At 51.5% G+C, this 24,422-nt stretch overlaps 1 protein-coding gene across 2 annotated transcripts; it reads right to left on the bottom strand.

The window, feature by feature from the left end:
* Positions 1–1,070: 1,070 nt before the first annotated feature.
* SLC37A2 (solute carrier family 37 member 2) lies at positions 1,071–24,422 on the bottom strand (the record flags this gene model as incomplete). Of its 2 annotated transcripts, none has more annotated exons than XM_084251480.1 (18): positions 1,071–1,144; positions 2,835–2,899; positions 3,167–3,264; positions 3,389–3,467; positions 3,689–3,762; positions 3,941–3,989; positions 4,486–4,571; positions 4,914–4,976; positions 6,465–6,555; positions 6,865–7,011; positions 7,239–7,276; positions 7,794–7,960; positions 8,708–8,784; positions 9,148–9,283; positions 10,874–10,952; positions 11,049–11,142; positions 11,611–11,692; positions 24,364–24,422. In XM_084251480.1, 18 exons carry the CDS (start codon positions 24,420–24,422, stop codon positions 1,129–1,131), a joined length of 1,500 nt encoding a protein of 499 aa, XP_084107606.1. The 2 variants fall into 2 exon arrangements, with proteins under 2 accessions (XP_084107606.1, XP_084107607.1); XM_084251481.1 differs by lacking the exon at positions 1,071–1,144 and adding an exon at positions 2,634–2,664.

The raw sequence follows: 24,422 nt of genomic DNA, 5'->3' as shown, positions 1-24,422 counted from the left end.
AGCTGACTGACCATATGGTCCTGGACCCCCGGCCCGTCCAGCCACCCACTGGGCCACAGCTTGCTGCTGCTCTATCAAGCCCTACCCAGACGAGCACAGGCACAGGGGCAGAAGAAATCTGAATGGGTGCCCATGGGCAGCTTCAGAGGTCGGCCAGAAATGCCAAGATGCGTGCCATGCAGCAAGCTAGGATTTGGGGTGGTGGGGGTGTCAGGGGGGATAACACCAGGGAGAAAAAATAGGCTCAGATCTCTAATGAACCAGGCAGCATTCTCTCTAATTAGTCCTGTCCCCCAGTACCTATGCTGTCCTTTTCCTGTGTCCATTCCTCGAGTAAAACTGGCTCAGTGGACACTTGACAACCACTGGCATTTCATTATTAAACACTTAATGTACAGGGATAGCTTTTAGTCATGCCCCTCTGTGCCCACCTCTCACCCCACCACTGCCCTGAAATGTCTTCCCCAGGGACACAGAGGGCTGGGTGGCAGGCAAGGAACTTCCCGAGATGCCTCCACTAAATCTGGTACCCATGGCACTCTCCTGGCCTCCCCCTGTGCTAGGCCTGGCAGACACAGCAGCCACGCTTTCATCAAAATGGTTCAGGAGTCGGGAGCAGGATCCGATGGAGGGTAGAGCAGGGGGTCCAGGGTGGGGTGATGTACAGAGAAGACTGAATTCGCGGACAAAGGGACCAAGAGAAGCGGGTCAGCTTGGAAATACCCATCTATAGGCACAGGCTGATTACAGAGGTTAAAATTGAACACAGGAAGGACACACGAACCTTTTCCAGGCCTTGGCCCTGGGACTTAGATTCTGAATAAGCAAGAGCCCAAGCATCTCCTTCCCTCACTAAGATGGAGGCACCACTCAGTTCTCATCCCCAACCCTTCTGCTGGAATCTTTCCAAACTCAGGCCCTTGAGTCTTCTGTTTCCTCATGCTTGGCAGTCCCTTCCCATGGAGAATGTCCTGGTTCCACAGCCCTGCGGGCTGGTTTGGGCCAACTTGTGTTGTTCAAGAGGCTTTGAAGCAACTGTCCATTCTGTAGCAGTTTCCATTGTCTTGCCCCGGGGGAGCACTTTGGGACCCAGTTGGGGCCCTCCATACTTCCCTTCCAATCAGGGTCTCATATTTCTTTGTAGCTGCAGGAAAAGGGGAGAGGGGACAGAAGAGGTGAGACACAGCTTCATAGGCTCCTGCCCCATGGTGGAGACAGAAGGCAGGCTCCTAAGGTCCCTGAATAATTAACTTTCATCTCTGTTCGCTATATTTGGGACTCCCTTTCACCTCTTCAGCAGGGAACAGCAAGTCAGAATTGTATTTAAAACCTTACAATATTGGTGCTACATTTGACAGCTTTACAAAGCAGTAACGCATGTCCCAGCTTGCCTCAGCCTTTGATCAACCCTGTCAGGTATTTAGGAATAAGTATCCCCATTTTCACACAAAAAATGCAGAGAATCAGGGAATATGCCCAAGGTCTTATAGAGGAATGTGAGCAGAGATGTCAGGTTGGCCCAGGGATTTCTAGTTCCACCCCAGTGCTCCCTCTGTCGCTGCAGATTACTCTGCTCCCTTACACACGGGTCTTCCTCAGGGGGGGAGCGGCTGAGGACAGAGCAGAATGGAGAAAAGCAAACCCCCACACACCTGAGTTCAAATGTAGGCTCTGCTGGGACAAGCTGAAGGCCTTCAGCGAATTCTGAGCCTGTTTTCTCTAAGTGAGAATACCGACCTCTCAAGGTTGCTGAGAGGTAAGCTAAGATATTTAAAGTCAACCTCAACTCAAGGGTTAGAGGAGATCATTATTTCCTTAATATTCATTCTTCGTCTTTCTGCTGCTTTGCTTTCCTGCCCAACCTCCCCTCAGGCCTGGCCCAGTAGAAGGAGCACTAAGCCTGGAGTCCTGATCCCCCAGCTCCCTCCTCCAGGGAGGCAGGGGCAGACTCTCTGAGTCCCTCCTGCTCTCAGCTTTTCACCCTGTGAGCTGATAGGGTTCTAGCTACCATGACCCTGGGATCCTTCCACATCCATTTACCATCCTGACCAGTTCCACTGCTCCAGCCAGCTCCGTGTGAGCCAGAGCCTCCTACTCAAGAGGACCAGAAAGGCCACAGGAACACAGTGCGACCTCAGGATCAGTGAGGCTGGGCTCAGCCACTAACCAAACTGTGCAACATCCGCACCCACCACCGCAGGCTCAGGCAGAGAGCACACCGGACCACCACCAGGGCTTGATTCAAACTTTGTTCCAGAAAGTCTGATTAGCAGTTGCTTTATTCTGCACACCCCAGGCCAAGGACCAGGCGACCTTGGTTGATGAACTTGCCGCCCACTGAATTCCAAGAAAGAACCATTTCCCTGGACTGCGCCTCCTCTGTCTGGGGGGTGCATCTAAAGCTGAGTCTGGTCCTAAGGGGGAGAAGCTACCAACCTCCATGGCAGCTCAGACCCCTTAGGAAACATTTTCCAAGCATCATGCTCTGGCCAGGTTCAGAATCTTTGTAACTGACCCCCAAGGTTGGAGAAATCACATGGAGAAGAGGATTGCATGCAGGCTCCCTTCTAACAGCACGTGAGTCCCGGATTTGAAGAAAATACTCACAAAGGTGATGGGACTGGAGGAAAATACTACCGTGGGTGGGTGAGAGCCACACTAGAGCTACGGAGACACACGGGGACAACAGAGGACAGGTTAGTGGGGCGAGGGGCGGGGCTCAGTGTCGCCCGGGTCGGGGCTGGAGCTGGGCTCACTCAGGGTAGAGATCTGCGGGCCAGAGGTCCTGATCCCCATAAACCCCCATAGGGGGAGGTGGCTTCTGGAAGACTCACCCTCTGTTTCTGCTCAGGGACCCCTTCCAGGCCAGGATCTCCTTGTACACCAACCGGCAGAGGAACTGTAGGGTGTCATAGGCACAGAGGGAAGGGAGGCCACATCAGCATGGAGCACGTGGTAGTCCCCAGTGCCATGTGACCAGTGGGTTGGCAGGACGGGAAAGGGTGGGCACAATTTCACTGGGCAGGGGGTCACCCACGAGAAGTAAAAGGGGGCTGAGCAAAAAAGGCAGCTGTTCTCATTGTCTCAGAGTGTCTAAAGCCTTGCCTCTGGCAAGACAAGACATCTCCTAAACACCCATCCATCTGTGTGCCCCAAGAATGCTTACCAAGCAGGCCAGGATGTCAGCAGAGATGAGCATGTAGAAGACATTGTTCCAGCCCGTGGGGGAAATGAGTCCCGCCAGCAGGGGCCCCAGAGCTGCACCTGTGTGGGGCGCAGGGTTAGAGGGCACCACCAGGCCCTGCCCTCTCTGCCCACTTGAGCAGGGACTGCAAGGAGCAAGCCCAACACAAGGCCCAAGCCAGCGCCAAGAGCTACAGTCACAGACCTATGGACCCAGTGCCGTCGATGATGGCTGTGACTGTGGAGAGCGCCTTCGCGTTGCCCTTCAGGCTCTTGTGAGTCCCCTGGGGAGAGAGAAACAGAGTGGGGAGGCCCAAACCAAGTGGCAGGACCAGGATTGAGTGAGGGGATGCCTGGGAGGAAGGTAGTGATGGGGGCTCGGATTTGAAAGGAAAGTTAGGGGAGGTGCATGACGGATTCTGAAGGACTTTGAGGACTCTGCAGACCAGTGGAGGGGGGCGGCTGTGGAGCAATGGTCCTGCACCCCAGAAGGTGGCCTGCTTACCAGGTCAGCTGAGACAGCGGTGGTGATGAGTGCATAAGGGCCGTTGACCAGGGCCCCACAGATGATCAGCATCGCTGAGGCAGGAACAGACAGCCAGTGAGACGGAGGGCCACCCAAAGCAGAGATCCCCAGGGGTAGGCTAGAGCCTCCAGTTCCCAGTGCCTCCCACCCACACCCCCAGACATTCTACCCGGGCTCCCGAGGGAGTGCCCTCCCCACGGTGGCAGGGCAGGGCTTGCAGCTCCACCTCACCTATGGAGCTGACAATCCCGTTCTGGCCGATGTAGTTGTACAGGAACATCTGTGAGAGAAGGGGCGGGACAGCATCACACCCAGGCTTCCCTGCCACCACCTTTGTCACACTGGAGCCCAGACGTCTGGAACAACCCTCTCCTGCCCTGTAACCCCTATGGTCACCACCGTCCTTTTCCTGCTCACACCCACAACTCTTGGTCTTTCCATGTCCCAGGGACGGAGGAGATACCACATGATCGACTATTAGTTCCCTTTTTCCAGAAAGCCTTCTCTTCTGTCTAACCTCCATCTCTAGTCTTTCCTTGGTGAGCAGGTTCATAGCTGGCCTCCCCCGTCTCCACCAAGGCCAGGGTCACTCATCCCTTTCCAAAATGCTCAATCTGGCTCTCTCGATCCTGGCTTCTCCTCCCCTAGCTGTGCACAGGGTGGACACATGCTAACACGACAGGTGTGTGCATTAAGGCCTGGGGTGCACACGACTCAGTGGTTCGCCTAATATACATGCATATGTGTGGGCACTTCGCCCTTGGGGTCACACGCACCATGGGGGCAGCCAAGATCAGCATGATGCAGCAGGTGGTGGCCCTGCCGTTGGTGTAGTCAGAGATCAACCCCGCCATGATGCCGCCTGGAAAACAAACCGACTCACCATTTGTCCCCAGGCAGCACCACAACCTCTACTCACACTTGCCTTGCGCTGGTCCAGGCATGGAGAACCAGTAGGGCTTCTCCCGATGCAACACACCCCCCTCCGCCAGCCCCCAGACCCACTGCTGACAGGGAGACCAAGCACGGGCCATGCCTGTTAGGATCACCCAACCAGACAGGAGCAGAATTCAGGATAAAACCGGGATCCTCTTCTCTCTGCTGCCACTTTCCCACCCAGGCCACATCTCACGGGACCTGTCCCTTCTCTGCACTCCCGTAAGAGATGAGGGGAATCTAGAGGCAGGGCAGGGCAGGGCCTCACCTATGATGCCACCGACATCAAAGAGAGTGGACAGGTCCCCAGCCTCCTTGGCCCCAAAGTGAGCTGTAGAAAACACAAATATATAGTTAAACTAGGGGGCTCAGGACAAACATCCCAAGTGCCACCGCCAGAAGAATCCACACAGAGCACCTGATCCAGTCCCACTGTCACTTTGCCAGAGGAAGGAGTGAGGTCCCACCGGGAGTGACTGGCCAGTGTCACAAGTGAGCTGGCAGCATTTGGACCGGACACCCTCTCCACTCTGTCCCCCTCCCGTACTCCTACATGCCCTGCAGGATGACCTTGACTTCTCAGAGCAGCCCTTTCCTCTGGGGACACAATTGTTCTCACAGTGCCTCAGCCAGCCAAACCCCAGGGCCCCACCAGGAGCACTTCACATCCATTAAGTGTGCTAATCAACAGAGGAAAATGGAGACCGCAGGTCCTGGCCTTGTCCTCAGAAAAAGCAACATCCAGGAGCTGGAATTGTAACCCAACCCTCCACATTGACTCATATGCTAAGTCAGCACCAAGGCCACAAAAGAAAGTCATAGTGTCCACAGAGCCTCCCCGGGACCCTACCCCTGTCTTTGCGAGAGCGGCCCTCGGGTAGAGCTGCGGGGCAAGTTGCAGCCTGAGATTTGGCCCTGACCAACCCCACTTATCCTGTTCGGATGGAGCAAGGACAGTGTGGCCGGGCAGCCGCGGCCCTCCCTCGGGGCTGGAGGGGGGCGGAGGGACAAGCAGCTCTGGCTGGGAGCTCCGGGCTGCTCCTTGATAGACTCGCCCCACCAATGGCAAAGTAGAGACTCAGGCCAGGTGGGCATTAGACATCCTTTTCAACCAGGAACCTGACCCCTCCTCCTCTGGACGCCCGTGGACAAGGGCAGAGGCAGGAGAGAGACGGCCCCTAATGGGCAGACCAAGTACAAGGCATCAGTCCCGGGAGGCTCCTCGGTAGGGGAGCACAGAGATCACCCCCGGGGCTACAGGAGTGGGGGTAGCTCACCAGGCCCTCTTCCTTGGGCTGGGGAAGGTGCAAGGCACACCTGGAAGTATTCAAAAGGCAGAACTTTTCTAGCACCTTCTAATCCCACTCATCTATAGGCCAAGCATATAGAGGTGGGCTCCTATACTTACCGCTACAGAAGGGAGGGAGGGTTACAGAACAGAGCTCTGAGTTCCTAACCCCCCAACTCTACCACAGGACAAGGTGACAAGAGTCAGGGTCCGGGTGGGGAGTGTACAAGGGTCAGCTTCCCATTTAAAAAATAATGCTTTTAGTGTATTTCAGTCAATCTGCCTGTTCTGTTCCCCACTCTGTCTCTGGGGAATCCTCTCACCCCCCACACCTCTGGCCTGTACCCCAGCTCTTGTATGCATAAATAAATAAATCTTTAAATAAATAAATAAATAATAATGCTTTTTGGCTGAAGAGGGCCCAACAGAAACCCAGCCTGTATCTTACACATCATAGAACAAGAGTCCTTTCCCTACGACAGCCCGGGCCTCCCCGGAGACCTTCCTCACCTCTGCTTCCCCTGAACTTACCCACATTGAAGATATAGAGTGGCAGCCAGTACAGGAAGGTGTAGCTAACCAGCTTGGCAAAGAGCAGACACAAAGAGAACTCCACCACACCCTGGGGAGGGAACAGAGGCAAGTGGAAAGGGGTGCCAGAGAACGTTGTTTACCAGAGCTTTCCACCACCTACCACACAAAGCCACCTCCAATACAAATCCACTCTCAGTACAAGCAGGGGGCCTGCTGTTTAAAGGCTGTTCCCAGGCAAATCTCTCATCTGACCTTCCCCTGGGAGGTTCCCCAGCCCAAGTATCTCACGTAAAGAAATTTTGGGAACCATAGATGACCCTGGCCATCACCATCATCTGATGCCCAAGAGAAAGATCTACAGAGCCTCTCTCTGGCCTCCATTCCACAGACTTCTCACCGGGATCCGGAGTGCCCCAAAGAAACTGATGGCAGCAGGCTCTGGGGTTGGTTCCTTGGAGCTCACAGCTACCGGCTCCATGCTGCTGTCCCTGTAGTGTCCGCTGCCAGACTCCTCAAGGTTGTCCTGGCTCTCCTCCGGCCCACCCTGAGCAGAGATGAGTCCCTGCTGTGGGCATGTCCATGGATCACCTCCCACCAGCTTGAGGGAAAACTCATGGAGGGCTGGGGGCTCCTAAGATGGAGAGGGACACGTGGGGAACCATGGAGGTCCACCCAAGGGCACAGCACCCTCCTCCAACTCCCCAGTCCTCTCTTGGAGGGGCACTGCTGGTGGAGCGGGAGGGCAGGTCTGGGGCAGGGGCTTGCACTCACATGGTGCTGAGGAGGGGTGCAGTCCACATCTTCTGGGTCTAGAAACAAACTTTGTAAGAAGCTACCCAGCAGGCCAGACCTTCCCCTTGCACTGAGAGTCACCCCCAACCTCAGGTGGCCAGTGTGCTTCCCGCCCCAAGGAGCCGTGACCAGGACTCAGGAGACCAGACTTCCAGGCCTGACTCTAACAACTGGTTCTGTCACTCCTGCCTCACGGAATATGCTTCTCTTGCTACATGCAGCCCTGCTACCCGGCATTGCTGCCTCACAGGCTGTCAGGGAAGTGGGAAGCGAGCAAATGTGGGGACTGCTCACTCTGAGAAAGTCCTTTCAACCCACTAGCCCTCCCGACACCCCAGAGTCCGCCCACTTGTGCCCAGCACCCACCATGAGCCAGGCGCCCTAACTCCATCGTCTGAAAATTTCAACCACCTGAGGAGGTAGCTGTGGTTCTACTCATTTTATAAATGAGAAACTGAGGCTGTCACACCTTCCATATCAAGACCAGTAAGCTGCCATCTCCCAGGACCCGCGGGGAGGGAGGTGTCCACTCACATTCAATGAGGAAGAAGAAGGTGATGACTCCCATGGCAGCCGTGATGATGCCCGGCACCACAAACGACAGCCCCCATGGCCCGTTCACCCAGATGCCTGCTATAAGGGACCCCAGGATGTTGCCCACTGAGGTGTGGGAATTCCAGATGCCCATGATGAGCCCCCGCCTGGAGGAGAGGGAGAAGAGCAAGGGAGGAGGAGGGAGAAGAGCAGAAAATGAGAAAACAGGAGCATGCAGCAGGTCATAGCAACCCCCAACAAGTTCAAGGAGCCGCTGTAAGGCCTGGGGTCTGGCTCGCCTGGAGGATCCCTGAGCACACACGCATGGGACTTCAAAATGGCGCCCTCATTACCCTGAGAGCGTCCAGTCCCAAGCCCCTTTCTTCTCTCTTGCTCTCTGGATGCTACTGAAAAGCAGGGTCCTCAAGCAGGGGCGATTCTGCCCCCAGGGGACATCTCACAATGTTTGGAGGTGTTTTGATTTTCATGTTGGGTGTGCTACTGGCTTCTAGCGGGTAGATGCTCCACCCACAAGAAAGAACCATCCAGCCCCCATATGTCAATAGTGCCAAGGCTGAGGAAGCCTGGTCTAAAGCAAAAAAGAATTTTAACATCAAAGCCAGTTCAAGAAAAGTAAATACAATTTTATAGTCTTCATGCCCAATGGGAATTCATCTATTATGAGGGAGAAGAATAACAAAGGTTGCCTCTCAAGGGTTAAAACGTTATCCATGAAACAACTGACACTGCTTTTCAGTCACTAAAACGTTAGAATCTCAACACGTGAAAATCAGCGAGATGGAGACAAGCTTCTCATCTTTTACCTTAAAATTATATTAAGGGGTCACAAGTGAGCCCTCATGACCCCCAGCTCCCTGGGACGCCCCCCACTCTTCTTCCCTCATCACACTTACTTCCCCTTCCCAAACCAGTTGCCAACGCAGGTCACCACTGAGGGCCAGCCTGTGGTCTGGGCGAGTCCATTGCAGATCTGCATGGAGGGAGGAGGAAGGTGAGTGGACAGGCCCAGACCCGGCTGCCAGTTCCCTGTTCTGACCCCTCCCAGGCCAAGGACTCTCAATGTCACAGGCCTCCACAGCCCTTAGTGCAACAGAGGATTTCTCCTTTGGCCCACGATCCTTCGCTGAAGAGACCGACCTCGCAGCCTTCTCAGAGGCCCTGAGGTGGCTTCTCAATGCAGACTCACTGAGCCAACAAATGCATGACCCCGGGAGGTGGGGTTCCCTTCTAGCTCAAATCTGCCACGGCCTGGGACAGATGGGCAGGGCTGGCCACCTCCAGGGTCCCGTCTGCCTTGGGAGTAAAGGCCTGAGCGCCCGGTGAGGACTTGTACCTGGATGAGCACAAAGTACCAAAGCACATGGATGTTCCAGAAGTAGGCCAGGCCCAGGAGCGAGGTGAAAAGGCCACTGAGCAGCATTCCAGCTGAAAGGTAATAACGGAGGGGGAGCCGCTCCCCAAAAATCCCACTGGAGAGGAGAGAATTGGATTCGCGGTTAATCTCAGCTCTGCCACTGTCTCTTCCTCCCCACCTGCCCACCAAGAGGGCTCCACCAGGGTGTCCCCGTGACCTGTGTCACCACTTGCCAGGGCACCCTTGGTCCTCCCCTCACTAGAGCCCTGCTCTGCTTGACCATGCTCACCCTATTCCTTGCAATGTTCACTCCCTGGTTAGGGTGGGGCTACCGTTGCCCACCTCCCTCCAGCTTGGGGGCACTCCTCATTTATTTTCTCTGAGGAGCAATCTCTGGCAACACTCTTATGGTTTTAACCACCACCAACGCATGAAAAACAGCCCCCACTGCGATCTTCAGTGTGATCTCCCCACCCCCTCCTCAGAGCTTCAGGACCATGTCCAGACGCCTTCTGGACATCTTGACTTGGATGTCAACACCACCACCCCCCACCCCCGTATTTGCAACTCAGCACTCTAAAACAGCAATGCTTCCCTGTTCTCCACCTTCTCCTGCACCCTGCTCTGATGAATGACAACACCTCATCCTTCTCCATTCCAGCCACAGACCACAGAGCTACATCCACCCCCTGCTTCACTTTCCTCCCCATCAAGTTCACCCCCCAAGACTCACCCATTCTGAAGCCCCTCTCCGGCCTCTGAGCCTTTGCCATTCCATCTCTGCTGCCCTAGACTGCGCTCTAGGGGCTCATGACTCCTGGCAGATCTGTGCCCTCACGCCACCCTCCCTCCTGTCACCCTCCGAGTGAGCTCTCTGAAAGGTAAATCTGGACAAGGCACCCTGGGTGAACCCTTCAACTCCTCTGCCCACTGGGCACTCACAACCTCACCCTGCTACCACTTCCTGCAGAATTAACACTGGCCAACCTGTGAGCACTTCCCCGACCTGCACCACCAGGTGCATTTGCCCGTGCTATTCCTTCTTCATCTCCCCTCCACAGCCACGCTCAACTGCTCCAGTCAAGCATCACCTCCTCCGAGAAGCCTCCCTAACCCCTGTCTGTAATCCCAACTCAGACTCAGTGCTGACCTCTGAGCTCCCAGCGGGCCTGCAACCACCTGCCGTCCAGTCCCTATACTCTTTCGTAGCTGCCTGCTGCTGTCTCCATCACCCCATTAGGCTGTGAGCCCTTTAAAGATGGCGACCTGTCTTAGTCATCACTGATGCCAGGCAACAAACACCACGCTTGCTATATAGAAACCATGGTGGTGCTCGTGGTGCTAATGGAGGCCCAGGGCAGCCAGATAGTCCTAGCAATGATCCCAGCCTAGGAAGGCCTGGACTCCCATTCCCATAGGAATGGGGAGGACCCCACTATTTCAGCCCCTCCCACCAACCCTGCCCTCAAAACCAATAAACTCAAAAGGAGCATCCAGGGAAAAACAGCTTCCAAAAGCAGGCGTCTGCAGGAGCAGGCTGGTGCCCAAGGAATGGGGAGGCTGAGGCTGGCTGCCCAAGAGAACATTTCCTCCTGAAGGAGCCCGAGTCCTCCTGCTGCACCCCCACTGCTGCCCCGCCAGTCACGGGGAGCAGCCGCTCTGAACTGTGCTGTTCCCCAGTGGCCCAGCCTCCCCGCTCTCTTACCTGATGAACATGCCGATGGCGTAGGCCACGAGGAAGGCATTGTCCACGGCGCCCAGCAACTCCTTGTAGTTGCTCTGGTCTGAAAGCAGAAGGGAGAGACAGGAAAGAAGCTGCAGAAGGCCCTTGTAACTCTGGACAACCTCTCCAGGGAGGAGAGGCCCCTGCCCCTTCTTACCAAATGGAGCCCAGCTACACCACGTGGTGTCATTGGTGCTGTGGGTGCTGTTGGTGGGGTCGATCAGCTGTGAGCAGTTCTGGTGCAGACGGCTCTGGAGAGGCAATAGGACACACAGGTTGAGGCGCATCTGCTTGGGGTCATCTTGTGGCCCAAGAGCCCACTCAGCTCAGAGAGGAACCAGAAACCTCCCTTCCAACTACAGTGCTCTCAATCACTGCCTCCCTAATCCTCTCTCAGCACCTCCTCCTTCAGGAACTGACGACAGGGACCAGTGGCCACAGCAGACCCTCAGCGAAGGACAGGGGGACTCTGAGCAGAAGTCACGTAGCCCAGGGCCCACACCAGCCCCTGACACCGTCTTGGTGAGTAAACTCAAAAGGAGCACCTGGGGGACCTTTCCTGGGAAATGACCTACTGAAAGTGGGATCTGGCCAGGTGAAGGGTAGTCTCGGTGACCATGCTAAGGGTGGATTGGGGCTGAAGTCCAGAACATTCTACTGTTTCTGCTTGTCCCAGCATCTCCCGCCCACATTCTTCCTTACTTCCAGGCCAACCTCACCTTGACAACACTGATGGGCTTCCTGGACATGTGATAACAGGTATAGACAAAGAAGGTGATCAGCAGGATGAAACCTCGGAACCTGCAGGAAATACCAGCATCTACGTCAGCAGGATGTGGGGCTCAACTGGGAATGGGGGCCCAGTATCCCGCCCAGGCTCACGCTGGCAACCCCAGTGCTTCAGCGCCACCCAGTCTCTGTCTTCAGGCTGCCATCAAACACACGTTCCTTGGCACAGAGGCCCAGGGCAGGGGAGAACCAGGGCCCATTGATGGTTCAGGGGCACCTATCTCCATGGTCCAGTTTCCAGAATCTCCACAAAATTCAGGTTGGCACCAGCACCCCACACAGCACACCTCCTCCTGCCAGCTCCCTCACCTCTACTGTTCTCTGGCTTCCCTCAGGTCAGGGGCCTCAGTGTGTGAGAAAGGGGTAGGGGCAAGCAGGTAGAGTCATTTTTTTTTTAAAGATTTATTTATTTATACAGGAGCTGGGGTACAGGCCAGAGGCACAGGAGGGTGAGAGGATTCACCAGAGACAGAGTGGGGAACAGAACAGGCAGGTTGACTGAAGACAATGCTGAGTGGAGCAGCGGGCGAGGCAGGAGAGGTCTGCCATGCCATGTGGGTATCTCCCTGGACAGCCAGGAATCGAACCCGCACTGCAGAGGCTGCAGGTAGCTTTACAGTGCAGGGCTCAACCTGCTGTGCCACTGGGGAGGTCCTAGAGTCATTATTTAAATACCAGAAACAGTGGAAGCTAGTGAGAAGATGACATAAACAAGCGCTGACATAGAAATATGTCAGCAGGGTCTCGCTGGTGGTGCAAAGGGTTAGTAAGAACAGCACTATGAAGCTATCTGCAGCCTCTGCAGCATGACCAGCCAGGGGGCTACCCACATGGCATGGCAGACCTCTCCTATCTGCTGCTCCCCTCAGCAGTGTATTTCAATCAGTCTGCCTGTTCTGCTCCCTGCTGTCTCTGGTGAATCCTCTCACCCCTTGCTCCTGTATCTCTGGCCTGTACCCCAGTTCTTGTATGCATAAATAAATAAATCTTAAAAAAAAAAAAAGGAAGTATGTCAGCAGCGGGAAGGCTACTGACAGAACCTAGGTCTTCCTAGTCCCAGACTAGACTGTTGCCCTGGATGGAAGGCTCCTTCTTTCCATCTGTGGCTCACACATCACATGCACCCTCTCCCACCCCCATTTGTCATGTAGGCACTGATCTGGTATGGAAAGAACAGTTCATCTGGGCACCCCTATAGTTTCCACTGCACCCCCAACCCCTCCCCTTTGCCTGAGGGCCCCAGGAAGGGCCTCAATGGCCCCCTGAGTCACTGTCTGCTTCCCCAGCACAGCATCAGCTGAGTGGAGTCAGCAGCCAAGAACCAGGAAGTGCATGTAAAATAGACCTCAAATGGGCCCCTAGCCCAGGAGAAAAGGCCAGGCATCAGCAGAGACCCAAAACCCCATGGCGCAGCAGAAGAAGGGAAGGAGGGGCCCTGAAGTCCTTTCCACCCTCAGCTTCTTGAACCCAGGCAGGACATTGGAGGCTCACTCACCTGCCTCCAAACCCCAAACTCACTTCCCCCAAATGTGTCATGAAGGTTACCCCTTGTGAAGTGAAGGGGACAGCAGCAAAGATTTCAGGTTGGATCACAGGCCCCTTCTCACTCCACCTCTGACATCTGCTCTGTTCTCTACACTCGCCACCGTTCATCTTAAGAGAATGGAGGCACGTACACATGTCCCTTGTTTCTTGGCTTAAAAATTTTCGGTGACTCTCTACTCCATCAAGAACAAGGTCCAGCTACGTACTCTGCATTTCACAGTCCTCCACACCCCAGGTGGCCCCTCTGGGCACCATCCCAGGGGTGGTTGGGTGGATGGCAGAAGTCCCCCAGCGACCTGCCTTCTCTGGGGAGTCGGGGTACTCCAAGTGACAGTCCTGGTGATCAGCAAGCTTGTTGCCTTTATGTCTTCTGGGTCCCATTAGTTGGCATATGGCTCATGAGCCCCACTTCAGGAACTTCCAGACTCTGGGAGAAGTTTTCTCAATTTGGGATGTATGCCCAGTGAGCCTCTTCAAAGAGCAAACAGCCCTACAGATACCAAGGCCTCACTGCCTGCCATCCTGTCTGATCCAGGAAAAAAGCTGCAAGTCTGAAGAGCTTCTCTAACTTACTGGGTGATGGAACACAAGTTCCTAAGGCCCTGGCCTCTGCACTCCTCTTCAGTTGCACATGGACGACAGCACCTGCCCCTTCGATCTCAGGGACAGGTGAACACTGTGTCACTCTCACCCCGTCCCTGGGCACCTTTAAGATCCTGGGGTTCAACTGAGCCTTCTTTGGCAACCACATGCAGACAGCCATTCACAGTGTGGATAAATCAGGTCACCTCTAGATCTGAAGGACACTTGAAGTCCTGGAGAGGCCCCAGCTCTGCTGTTCTCCTTTGACAGGGCCCGACAACGAGAACCTTGCCAGCCATGGAGTCTTGTTGCTTGCAAAGCCAGATCGCAAGTCAGCAGATATGCTGAGGCCTCTCAGCATCAGAGCCAATAGGGGCCCGGCTGTCAGACAGCCTCTCCTCCCATCCCCAACCTGCCTCGACCCCAAGCACCAGTACCTGCTAACCTAGGGGGACCGCAGACCACCCTCTCCTGACTCTCTCCTGCCTGCCAGGTGTTCTTCCTTATCTTTCTGTCCACACCCCTTTCATCTGGAGTCCTCTCCCAGTGGGGTGGGGAGGAGAGAACAGAAGCTATACCTAACAGCAGACACATATTTATCCATTTCGGAATCCTTGATTTGTCTCTGGCAGAAACCATACTGCTCTCTCATCCACAGAATGTGAGAAGAAGTCATGAAAGATCTCTGTCCCCCCTAGGGTTCACCAGGCAATGGGGAGACAGAGAAATGGGAGGGGGGCAGGCAGAGCTATGCAAGGGTAGCCCTATACACCACGGAAGCACAAAGGAGGGACATGGAGGCCAGTAGGGATGGGAGCTTGTCAGGAGAGTGTTCCCAGACAAGACTTCAGCAGAACCTTCAAAAGCAAACAGGAAGGGCCCAGGTCAAGCAGGGTTGGCACAGCGAGCATGTGCCAGGGGAACTACGTGTGCAGAAGCATACAGGCATGAAATAACACTACCTGTTTGGGAAACTCTGCATGGTTCAGGATATCTGGAAGGTGGGGCTGAGCCAAGTGTAGCAGAGGTGGCTGAAAGGAGTCAGGGACAGGTCATGGAGGGCGTTGGGTGCCAAGTTGTGGAGTTCAGGGTGAGGATGATAGAAAATCACTGACGCGTTGGGATTTTCTAGGTCAGACACCACCCAGGCTAAACCAAGGGAAGACCCGGCACTCTGCCCTGTTGATTATTTGGGAAACCCCAGGTAGGCTTCCTCACTGAAGGCAGGGCCAGCTCCTGTGACGGTCACGCCCCAGGCACATGGCCACATCACAGGGAGCCTAAGTGGTGCCTTTCAGGGAGGTGATGCTTATACAAGAAAAGAGCAAGGACTTAGGAATCAGGCAAGACTAAAACTTGGCTTCATTCTTTAAGCCTGTTGGCTCTGTGAAAAAGAAGGTGTTCATCCCCTTTCCTATGGAGATTAGTGACAGGGTAATGAGACAATGCGTACGAAATGTCTTATTTGTTCTTGACATCCGGTGAGCAATTAAAAATGATAGCTACTATCATTTTATATTTTCAGAGGAGGAAGGAGAGCTGGAGGGGGCTGAGGCTGCCTGTGCTGCTCTGTTATGAGGGGCAACCTGGGGTGTGGGTTGGCACCAAACCCCTCTGGGTGGCAGGGGTTCCAGGCCCTAGAATCATCTGGAAGGTAAGGATTCGGAGGTTAGTGTGGCTGCTTCGTCCCCACTTCCCCAGGATACATGCCTGGTTTGGATGAACACAAAGATGCCCTGAAGCTACAAATGCCCTCAACTGTCTGGGCTCTAGCAGGTCCCCATGGGGGAACCTGCAATGGGACAGAGCACAGACTCTCATATGTTGGGGTCCACCCACTTGCCCCCTCAGCAGCAGGATGAGGGGTAGGGGTCCACACCGACATCCTGACCCTTAAGATTCCAGCCCAGACATGCTCTGGGTTCGGACTGATCACTCTCCCAGCTCTGAGTCCAACACCAGTAGCAAACCTGACACCAAGGCAGCAAGACAGTCACGACAGGGTCCTCAGCTGTGCTGTGTAGTGCTAGGCTTAGGCCTGGCCTTCTTGAGGATTCCTGCCTGGACCCCAGAGTGATGGAGCGATGAGCTGACTGGGTTAAGCTCCTTCCATTCCACTGAGGCAGCTGTCCTGAGAAAAAGGCTAAGACACCAAAGTTCAAGGGATGCTGGGGGCCTCCATCCAGGTAAGGGCTGGCTAATCTGAAGCTGAGGCTGCCAAATTCACAGTAGCTCACCGGAAAGAGAGCAGATGAGCTCCCGCAGCTTGTAGAGCCTGCAGGTTTCACTTCTGCTCTCACACACCCTTTCTTCAGAATCAAGAGGACTCTGAAGCGAGCAGGGGGGAAATATACACAGCTGGGGCCTTTCTAGCTTACAGAGAGTGGCAGGGAGGGATGGCAGCCCAGGTGCTGGGCCAGGCTGGGCGAGCACATCAGGGACCAAGGAACATGTGTGACGAGGCTCCCAGACTGTTCCAGGTGGGGCTGCGGCCCCATGACCCTCTAGGTCTTTGTTAGCGAGATGTGGCCTCCACAGGGTCCCACCTCCCAGTATGGACACGGGTTACTGAGTAACTAAGTCAGATAGAGAGGGAGACTAGCTATCTCTTAACTATTAGCTGACAATCCAACTTATTTTTTGAAGGTGCACAATAATAGCTTTATCAACCTTGTGAAGACTTTGCACTAGGAAGGCTTCTGAGGTAGGAACAAGAGGACAAATGTGTGCCAAAGCAGCAACAGATAAAAAACAAACAAAATCCCCAAAAGACCTACCTGCTACTACCACAAGCACAATAAAACATTATAGCAGAGAGATGTTGACCTTAGGAAATGATAGAAAGAGACTCTCTTACCTCCAGGTTACCCTGTCACCCCCCTTCCTGGTTTTGCATACATTGCTCACAGCCCTTACCCCCATGGAAGGCCTGTGGGGACATCAACTCCCTCATCAACTAATCCCCACCACCCCTGCTTCAACCAGGAGCTGTTAGCACATGTGGGCCTGTTCAGAAGACCATGTGATAGGCTGTGGTGACCTCAGCACTTGCCCCAAGGAAATGGACTTGGTGGCCTGTCTTTGGATGTGCCTGTTCTAGGACTCAGCAGAGCTGAAATGGACAGAGGCCTGGGAATAATAAGAACAGGGCCACCCAGACATCCTGGTAGGAAGGGCAGAGCCCTGGGCCAGGCCTTTACTAACAAGATGGGACAAGGACAGGCCAGGGTAGGAGGGCTCCTGAGGACTGAGGGCAGAGACCCAGCCCAGGAATCCTCCCTGATAGCCTTCTAGCTGGGACTCGGGCACTTGTTCAGAAGTCAAGTTGACTCAGAGAAGGGAAGTTGGGTTCTGAGGAGGAGTCAGAACTTTGTGGGATGCATGAGTGGATGAGAGAATGACTTTTTTTCTTTTTCTTTTTTTTTTTTTTTTAGGAAAAAGGAAAATTTAGGCCAGATTGTTTAGAGAAGAAAGCTGAGTAGCGAAGCCTAAGTACAGAAAGAAGAGATGTGGCTTTAAGCTACAGCATAGCTTCATAGGTAGGGTTTCGGAGAGGTGCCGACAGATAATAAGTTGGTGTTTCTTCTAAAGAAAAGCTGCGCAGAGCGCAGATGGAAGCATGTAGATGAAGGCAAAACTGCCCAGGGAGCAAAGAGGTGGCCTTCATCTTGGGATGCTCTGCAGGCCTACCCCCACCCCTCATCCACATCCACTCCTTCGGAGCATGAAGAGTACAGATGAGTCCTGAGCCAGAGACCAATTTGAGAGCCCACCCTGCCTCCACCCCTCAAGGACAATCAGGGAGGAGGGGAGTCAGGGGCTCAGGGGCTGCACCCCTGGTGTTTGTTCTCAATTCCAGTATCACTCTGGGACAGCTCCACTCCGGTTTCAGGACTCAGTTGGTATAACTTGACCAGAAGAAATAAGGCCTTGGCCAACCATAGAAACCACTCTAAAACCCTTACTGCCTTCTAGACCAGAGTCAGATAGCCCAACCCAAAGCCAGGATGGTACACCAGTCTGCTCTGTCAGGAGGGAAAGAGGAAACAGCAGGGTGGAAGAGGAAGTGCAGAGGCAGCTGAGGGAGAAGACAGCAATCAAGGGCCACTGGGGGAGGGGAGAGCCAAGGGTCACAAGTCCTGCAAGGCAGCCTGACCCCAGGGGATGGGGGCAGGGATAATGGGCTTAGCCTTCAGGTTCTCCTCCAGAATCTACCATTCCTTTCTGAGCAGCCTCTTCTCTCATTTTAAGGCACCTCTTTGCCACTACCAGGAAAATCAGAGAATACTACTACTTCAGCAGCTGGGGCGCCTGATCTGAGGTCATCCCAGAAGAGGCAAAATATGCTAACTTGAGCCCCCAAAAGATGCTGAGTCTTAATTTCTGGTTCTACTACTTAGCATGACCTTGTGGTTATTTAGTGTGACCTTGAGCAACTTGTTGAGCTGCTCTCAGTCTCAGTTTGAAGTTCTTTCAAATAAGTGAATAAACTCCTGCCAAGACTGTAATGAAGATTAAACAAGATGTAGTAGATGTGAATGTGTCCAGCTCATCGCTGGCTCCTGAATGTCTTCTCAGTGTCTGTAAAGGTTGGCCGTCCATCAACTCCAGTGGGCAGGGCCCTCTATCCGACTGCAGCTGCCAGCCAGCCTTGGCCTTCACGGCTCATACTGAGAGATGAGGGTGTGGGGGCAAAAACGGCCGTGTGGGAGTTGGCAGCTCCTGCTTCTCCTGCCAGCCCGGTCTCCTCCAAAGCCCCATTCCTGCTTATCCAGCTGCTGTGTCACCCCAGTCTCTCCTCCCACGAGCTCCTTTTCTCCAGAGCCCCAGGAAGCGGGTCCAGCTTCATCAGCACCAACCACATTCATCTCTGGCAAGATGCCTGTGTTGCCAGCTGCCCCCAGAGACAGGCCCACACAGATGCTGGCAGAGAAGGAGGGTGCTGGCCAGGCACAGGGCTGGCTGGGGGAGACGCTGAAAGGCCTGGACAAGCGATCCCCCCATCCTGCCACAGAGGAGGGACCGTAACACCTTCCTGAGCAGAAATTCCTGAAAACTGACTTTTAAGGGTACATCTTGTGCCGCCTGCCCCTCAGTCTCACCCCCAGGGACTGTTCCTCCAGCACCCTGTGTTCCTGCCAGCAGCGGGCACAAGTTACCATCCTAAGTAGACAGGCTATGTCTTCCTCTCCATGGCTCTCTCTGCTGGTTCCATGACCTCCACCGAGTGCAGTGCTCCCTTTTCCTCCTATGAGGACGCTACCCTTTCATGGGGAGGACGGTGCAAAGACATGGGCTTGGGTGTCACCTGGATTCAAATTCCAGCTCAGTCATTTACTAGCTATGTGACGCAGGCCGAGCCACATAACTTCTCTGTGCTTCATTATACCCACGTGTTAGGTGGGGAAACAAGTCCTCACCTTGCAGGGACTGAAAAAGAAACAATGCCTTGTGCAAAGTAATAGGAAAAGCTAGTAGAATAATAGTCAATAATTAATGTCTACTCCGTGCTTACTATGAGCATGGCACTGATCTAAGTATGCTGTATGCTGCCACTCAGTTAATATTCACAACTGTCTTAGGAGGTGGGGTTACTATTACATTCCATAGAGCAGGAATCCAGAGCTTAAGACCAAACCACTCTCCATCCAGCGAGCTGCTCCAGGAAGGTCCAGCAAGGTCTACTTTCTTTACTTTTGCTTACACACCCTCCTTGGGGACATGTGGAAGCAGTAAGTGGGGAAATAAAAAATGCACACCCTCTTAGCTGATCCCTAGTTCCAGAAAGGGACCAGGTCTCAATTATCTCTCTAAGCCTCTGAGCTCAACATAATAATGTACCTACAGAAGGAACTACATTAGTATTTAGTATGCGGGAGCCCAAGTCTTTACTCATCAGGAAAGAATCCTAAGGACACTTACTGAGCACCCTCCATCCAGCCACAAAGGTCAAAAGTGATCCTCAAAGAACCCAACTGACTTAACCATGAAGAAAGGGAGGCTCAAGAGAAACTACAGTGGTGAGAGGACTTCAGTCACATCTGTCTGAAGTCTTGACGATGTTGGGCAATACAACATTGGGACTCCTGCTTTAAGAATAGGGCAAGCAAGTTCTTCTAACTAAAATGGTGGCGTGTGACAGGCTGTTGACAGAGGGCTACCGTCTTGGAGAAGGGGGAGGGCATGTTCTTTGAAATATGTTACTTTGGCTAAGGGTATAATTAATTAAGAAGTTTTGTCCTAAGATAAATGTGGCTCCACAATAAGATTGTTCCAGAATAACAATGAGGACCGTGAAGGACAAAACCTGAATGCATAAATTCGTAGGTTGATGGAGGAGTCTCGCTTGCCTTGGATTATGTGTGTGCAAATAATGAGTCTGAAAAGAATCAACTGAGTATGTTAAAACTCTGTTACAGTTGGCTCAGTTTTTATGTTATCCATATTATTTTCAAAAAGAGGTAATTATTCCTTTTGTATCCAATATTATATCAATCCAAAAGTAGAATTTGGTTTTCTCTCTGTTGAAATGAGAAAAATTTCTCGAATATTACTTATTGGTCTGAGGTTAAGATAAAAATATTCTTTCACCACCATTGTGTCTTGCCTAAAGATATACTGTGTCTTACCATAAGAATTTTCTATACTTTTTGCAGTAAAGATTTCCCACTTAGGAAAAAACTCAGTTTCTTTACACTGTTACCTTCTATGTTTATTTTTAAAAGTAATATTGTCACTTTCTATTTCAGATGAGTAGACATGTTTCTCAGACACTCAGGATAAGCATTCAAACCTCCTAATCACTTTGATTTTTGCCTTCCCCAAATCAAATCTTAAATGCAAAACAAAATAAAGCTTTCAAGATATCTTTTGTAAAACCATCTTTAGGGTCTCCCAGGGGGCTCCTGGAAAATTAGAAAAATTTGTTCTTTTACCTTTTAAAGGACAGTTACTAGAAATAGTCAGGTTTACTTGATACATTATTATAAACAGGTTTCATGAGAAAAATTGTGACATCAAGAAATACTCTCAGCTGTTTCCAATTAACTTTATGAAGGTAATAAGTTATTATTTATATACATATTTTGGAAATTGTATGTATATGAGAAATTCCTACATATTTCTCCATACCCTCTTGGTCCACCATCTGCTTCTATTTATCAGCATCCTGGGGGTGTTTTGTCTGATGGTAAAGATATAATGTGGTCAGTCATGAATTTAGTTATTATTTTAAATGTTACCTGGGTTTCATTTGAGTCTAGCATCTTCTAGGCCTGTAATTTTCAACTGGGAATGTACATTAGACTTTCCTATGGTGTTTTATTAAAATATAGATGGCAAGGATGTATTCCAGACTTATTGAACCTCTTTAGTTGATTTTCTTAGCCATCCATGGTATATTCTATAAATTAAATCTTAAGATTTTTATATATCTCAAAATATTTTTCCTCTATAAAAGTTATTATTACCAAGCAGATACAATATTCACATTCTTCTTTGACATTAGCCTCATGATATTTTTAAACACTGTTTAAATTTTTTTTTTTGCCTTGGTTTTATTTTGTCTAGCGTACCTTAGGAATGGCCAGATTTCCTTGTTAGCTGCCTTATTCTTGTCATGAATTCTCATCAGAGCATTCACTTTGGAAATTTATCAGTTAATAAGTTAGTCAGCAGCTTTTCAGGTCTTTGTCACCTGCAGGCAGTTTTTGTTTTACTCTGTGCTTCCTAAAAACTCTGCAATCAGTCATAGGCCAGAATTTTTACCTTGCACAACCAAGAGCTGTCTCCGAAAAATACTGCAGCACATACTGACTCTTAGATACAGGCTTGTGATGGCATCACTCGGACAACTTTAAGAAAATACCAGTGGATCGAGGAAGGATTTCCTAATTAAGATTTCTTAATTAAGAACTCAATTAAGCAGCAGAAGGGTCTATGAGATTGCCAGCCCAAAATTCAGGGGAATAAGAATAAATCACGCAGGGCTAAAAGAACTGATGAGGATGATTGTCATTTACATTTGAGGTAGTGTTGATATTGTTAATGTGTTCTGTTTTCTGGATATGTTAAGGAAGCCCTTTATCTACAGCTATCTATAACCTGCAACCATAGTAGACTGTGTTTACTATTTACTCCCAAATGTAATGAAACATTTGTAAATACTTTATTCTCCCAGCTTGACCCCTCAGAATTCAGAAACTTGTAGTGAGTCTTCTTGCTTTTCATAGCAATCTGGTTGTTTGCAAAAGTTCAATAAGAATCTGTCATTTTTCCCCCCAGGGCCTAATTAAATATATTGGTTATGTAACTAAGGCCTTGCCTGGAATACTGTATTTGACAATGATGCTCATTTAATCAGATCTAACCAGCCTCTTTAAGGAACTAAATTGACTATATGCAGCCAATACCAATAAACTCTTTCAAGACAACTGGCTTACTGTGTTCCCTTGCAGGAGAATAAGGAAGGTCCTGGCAGGTCCAGGAAACTTAGAATATTTTGGGACACTATGAAGAGAGGAATTTGCCCAAATTTATAAGTATAGCAGGTAAAACCTAGTGGAGACAATTTCTTGGCTTGGCTTCCTGTTCTCAGAACAGTACATAATAAAAGGCTTTTAAAAGTCCACTCTAAGTTTCCAGCAATGGAAAACATAACAAGGCCTATATTGTAAATTAACACTCTTACTGCACCAACATAAATAATCAGATCAAATCTAAGGAGACCAACCTTACTTTGTGATCAAGGATAATCTTCCTTTAAGACTACTTTGATTCAAAGCAGGGGAGACTGTAGGAAAAAAATTGTGATTCACTGAAAATCTATGCCTTGTCCAGAGCACAGCCCACCAAGTTATCTGACTCTAGCTTTTCATTGACCTTGAGCTGTTTTTCAATTCCTTGAATTGATTGATAGGCAACTGACAAGTTCTACAAAGTAAGTCTATGAACTATAATTTCAATGGGCTTCCATTGCAATCTGCAGAAAAATCAGTTTTGCTTCAATATGCCAATTTATAAATCAGTATGATCTTTGGATTCTTTTCTTTTAATTGTGGTAAAATATACATACCATTTACCACTTTAACATTTCCAGTGTGTAGTTCAATGAAGTTAAACACCTTCCTATTATTGTGCAACCATCAACCACCACCCAGCAGCAAAACCTTTTCATCTGGCCAAAGTGAAACACTCTACTTAGTAAACAATCACTTCCCACTCTCCACTCTCCAGATTTTCTTTTGAAGCTACTATAATACCTTCTGACTTGTTAACTATAAGGAAATACATTTTTACTTTATGCAAAATAAGATCCTTAACACGTGTTCATTTTTATCTCCTTATAAGAGTCATGATTTTCCCTTCTTCTGAAAAATATTGTTTAACAGTTCCACTCAAAAAAGACTGAGTAGGGCCTCCCCTGGTGGCACAGTGGTTGAGCACTGGGCTGCAAAGCTGCCCACAGCCTCTGCAGCACCGGTTCTATCCCCAGCCGCTGGGGAGGGTCCCACATGGCGCGCAGACCTCTCCCGCTGAGCCCCCTGCTTCCCTCAGCAGTGTTTTTCATCAGTCTGCCTGTTCTATTCCCGCTCTGGCTCTGGTGAGTTCTCTCACCCTCCCGCCCTTCTGACTGTACCCAGTGCTTGTATAAATAAATAAATAAATCTTAAAAAAAAAAAAAAAAAGACCAAGTAAGTAACCCAGATGAGTGAAGAAGGCTGGAAGTTATGAGGACTGTCACCAAATAGGAAGCACCAAAGATGACCAACCATCCCATCCCGATTTGCCACAGAAGGCTGAAAAGGGAGCTTTAGCATCTTGGGCATTGAACAGGCTTGCCCCTTAAGAGCACCTGCACTATCTAAAGGGGAAGCCTCATCTCCTAAATATTCTTGTTTTTCAAGAGAAGCCCAACAGTTGCTATTTAGGTTAAATTTCATAATTTGTAAATGATAGTTTTCAAAAATGTAGTTTTCAAAAACACCCTGTGCAGACCAAGCAAACTGCTGCAGCGAGTGAACTGAAACCTCTCCACCCCACCGCACACCCCCACGCGCTGTGGCTTCCTCAGGCCTCTCCTGGTCAGGGGATCGGCTGTGAAGGCCAGCGGGCTCCCTGTGGTAACACCCAGCTGAGAGGAGCCCCAGCTCCTGGCCAAGAGGCATGTCCTTCCCAGGGATGTCCTCAGGGCCTGTAACCTCTCAAGACAAGCTCCAGGACCCCTGAGTCCTGGTGTCTGTGTCATGAGGCTAAAGGAGGCCAAAGGGACACTCAACACCCCCGTGGTCTCATTTGCAGAGACGCCACGACCCTCACCTTAGTTTCCTAGCCTGCAAGTCCGGGTTCCCCCTGGGTCACCCGTCTCCTGAATTCACCTAAGCAACTCGAGATCAGATTCCCCCAGAATCCTCCCCAAAGCGCTCTGGGACGCCTGACCGAACTAGTCTGGCCTCCCGATGGAGGCTGGGGCTGGGTACCGGCACTCCCCGCCCGGGACGCTCAGGGCCGCGGGGAGCTGCTCGCGGCCGGCGCCTCCCTCCCCGAGTCCTGCTCACCAGCTGTCCCTGGAGAAGGCGCGGAGGAAATAGACACCCGGAGCCAAGGAAGACCTCAT

This window comes from Talpa europaea (assembly GCF_964194135.1).
Source record: "Talpa europaea genome assembly, chromosome: 12".
Lineage (NCBI taxonomy): Eukaryota > Metazoa > Chordata > Mammalia > Eulipotyphla > Talpidae > Talpa > Talpa europaea.
Note: the sequence above shows the minus strand (reverse complement) of the source record. Positions and strands in the feature narration are given on the sequence as shown.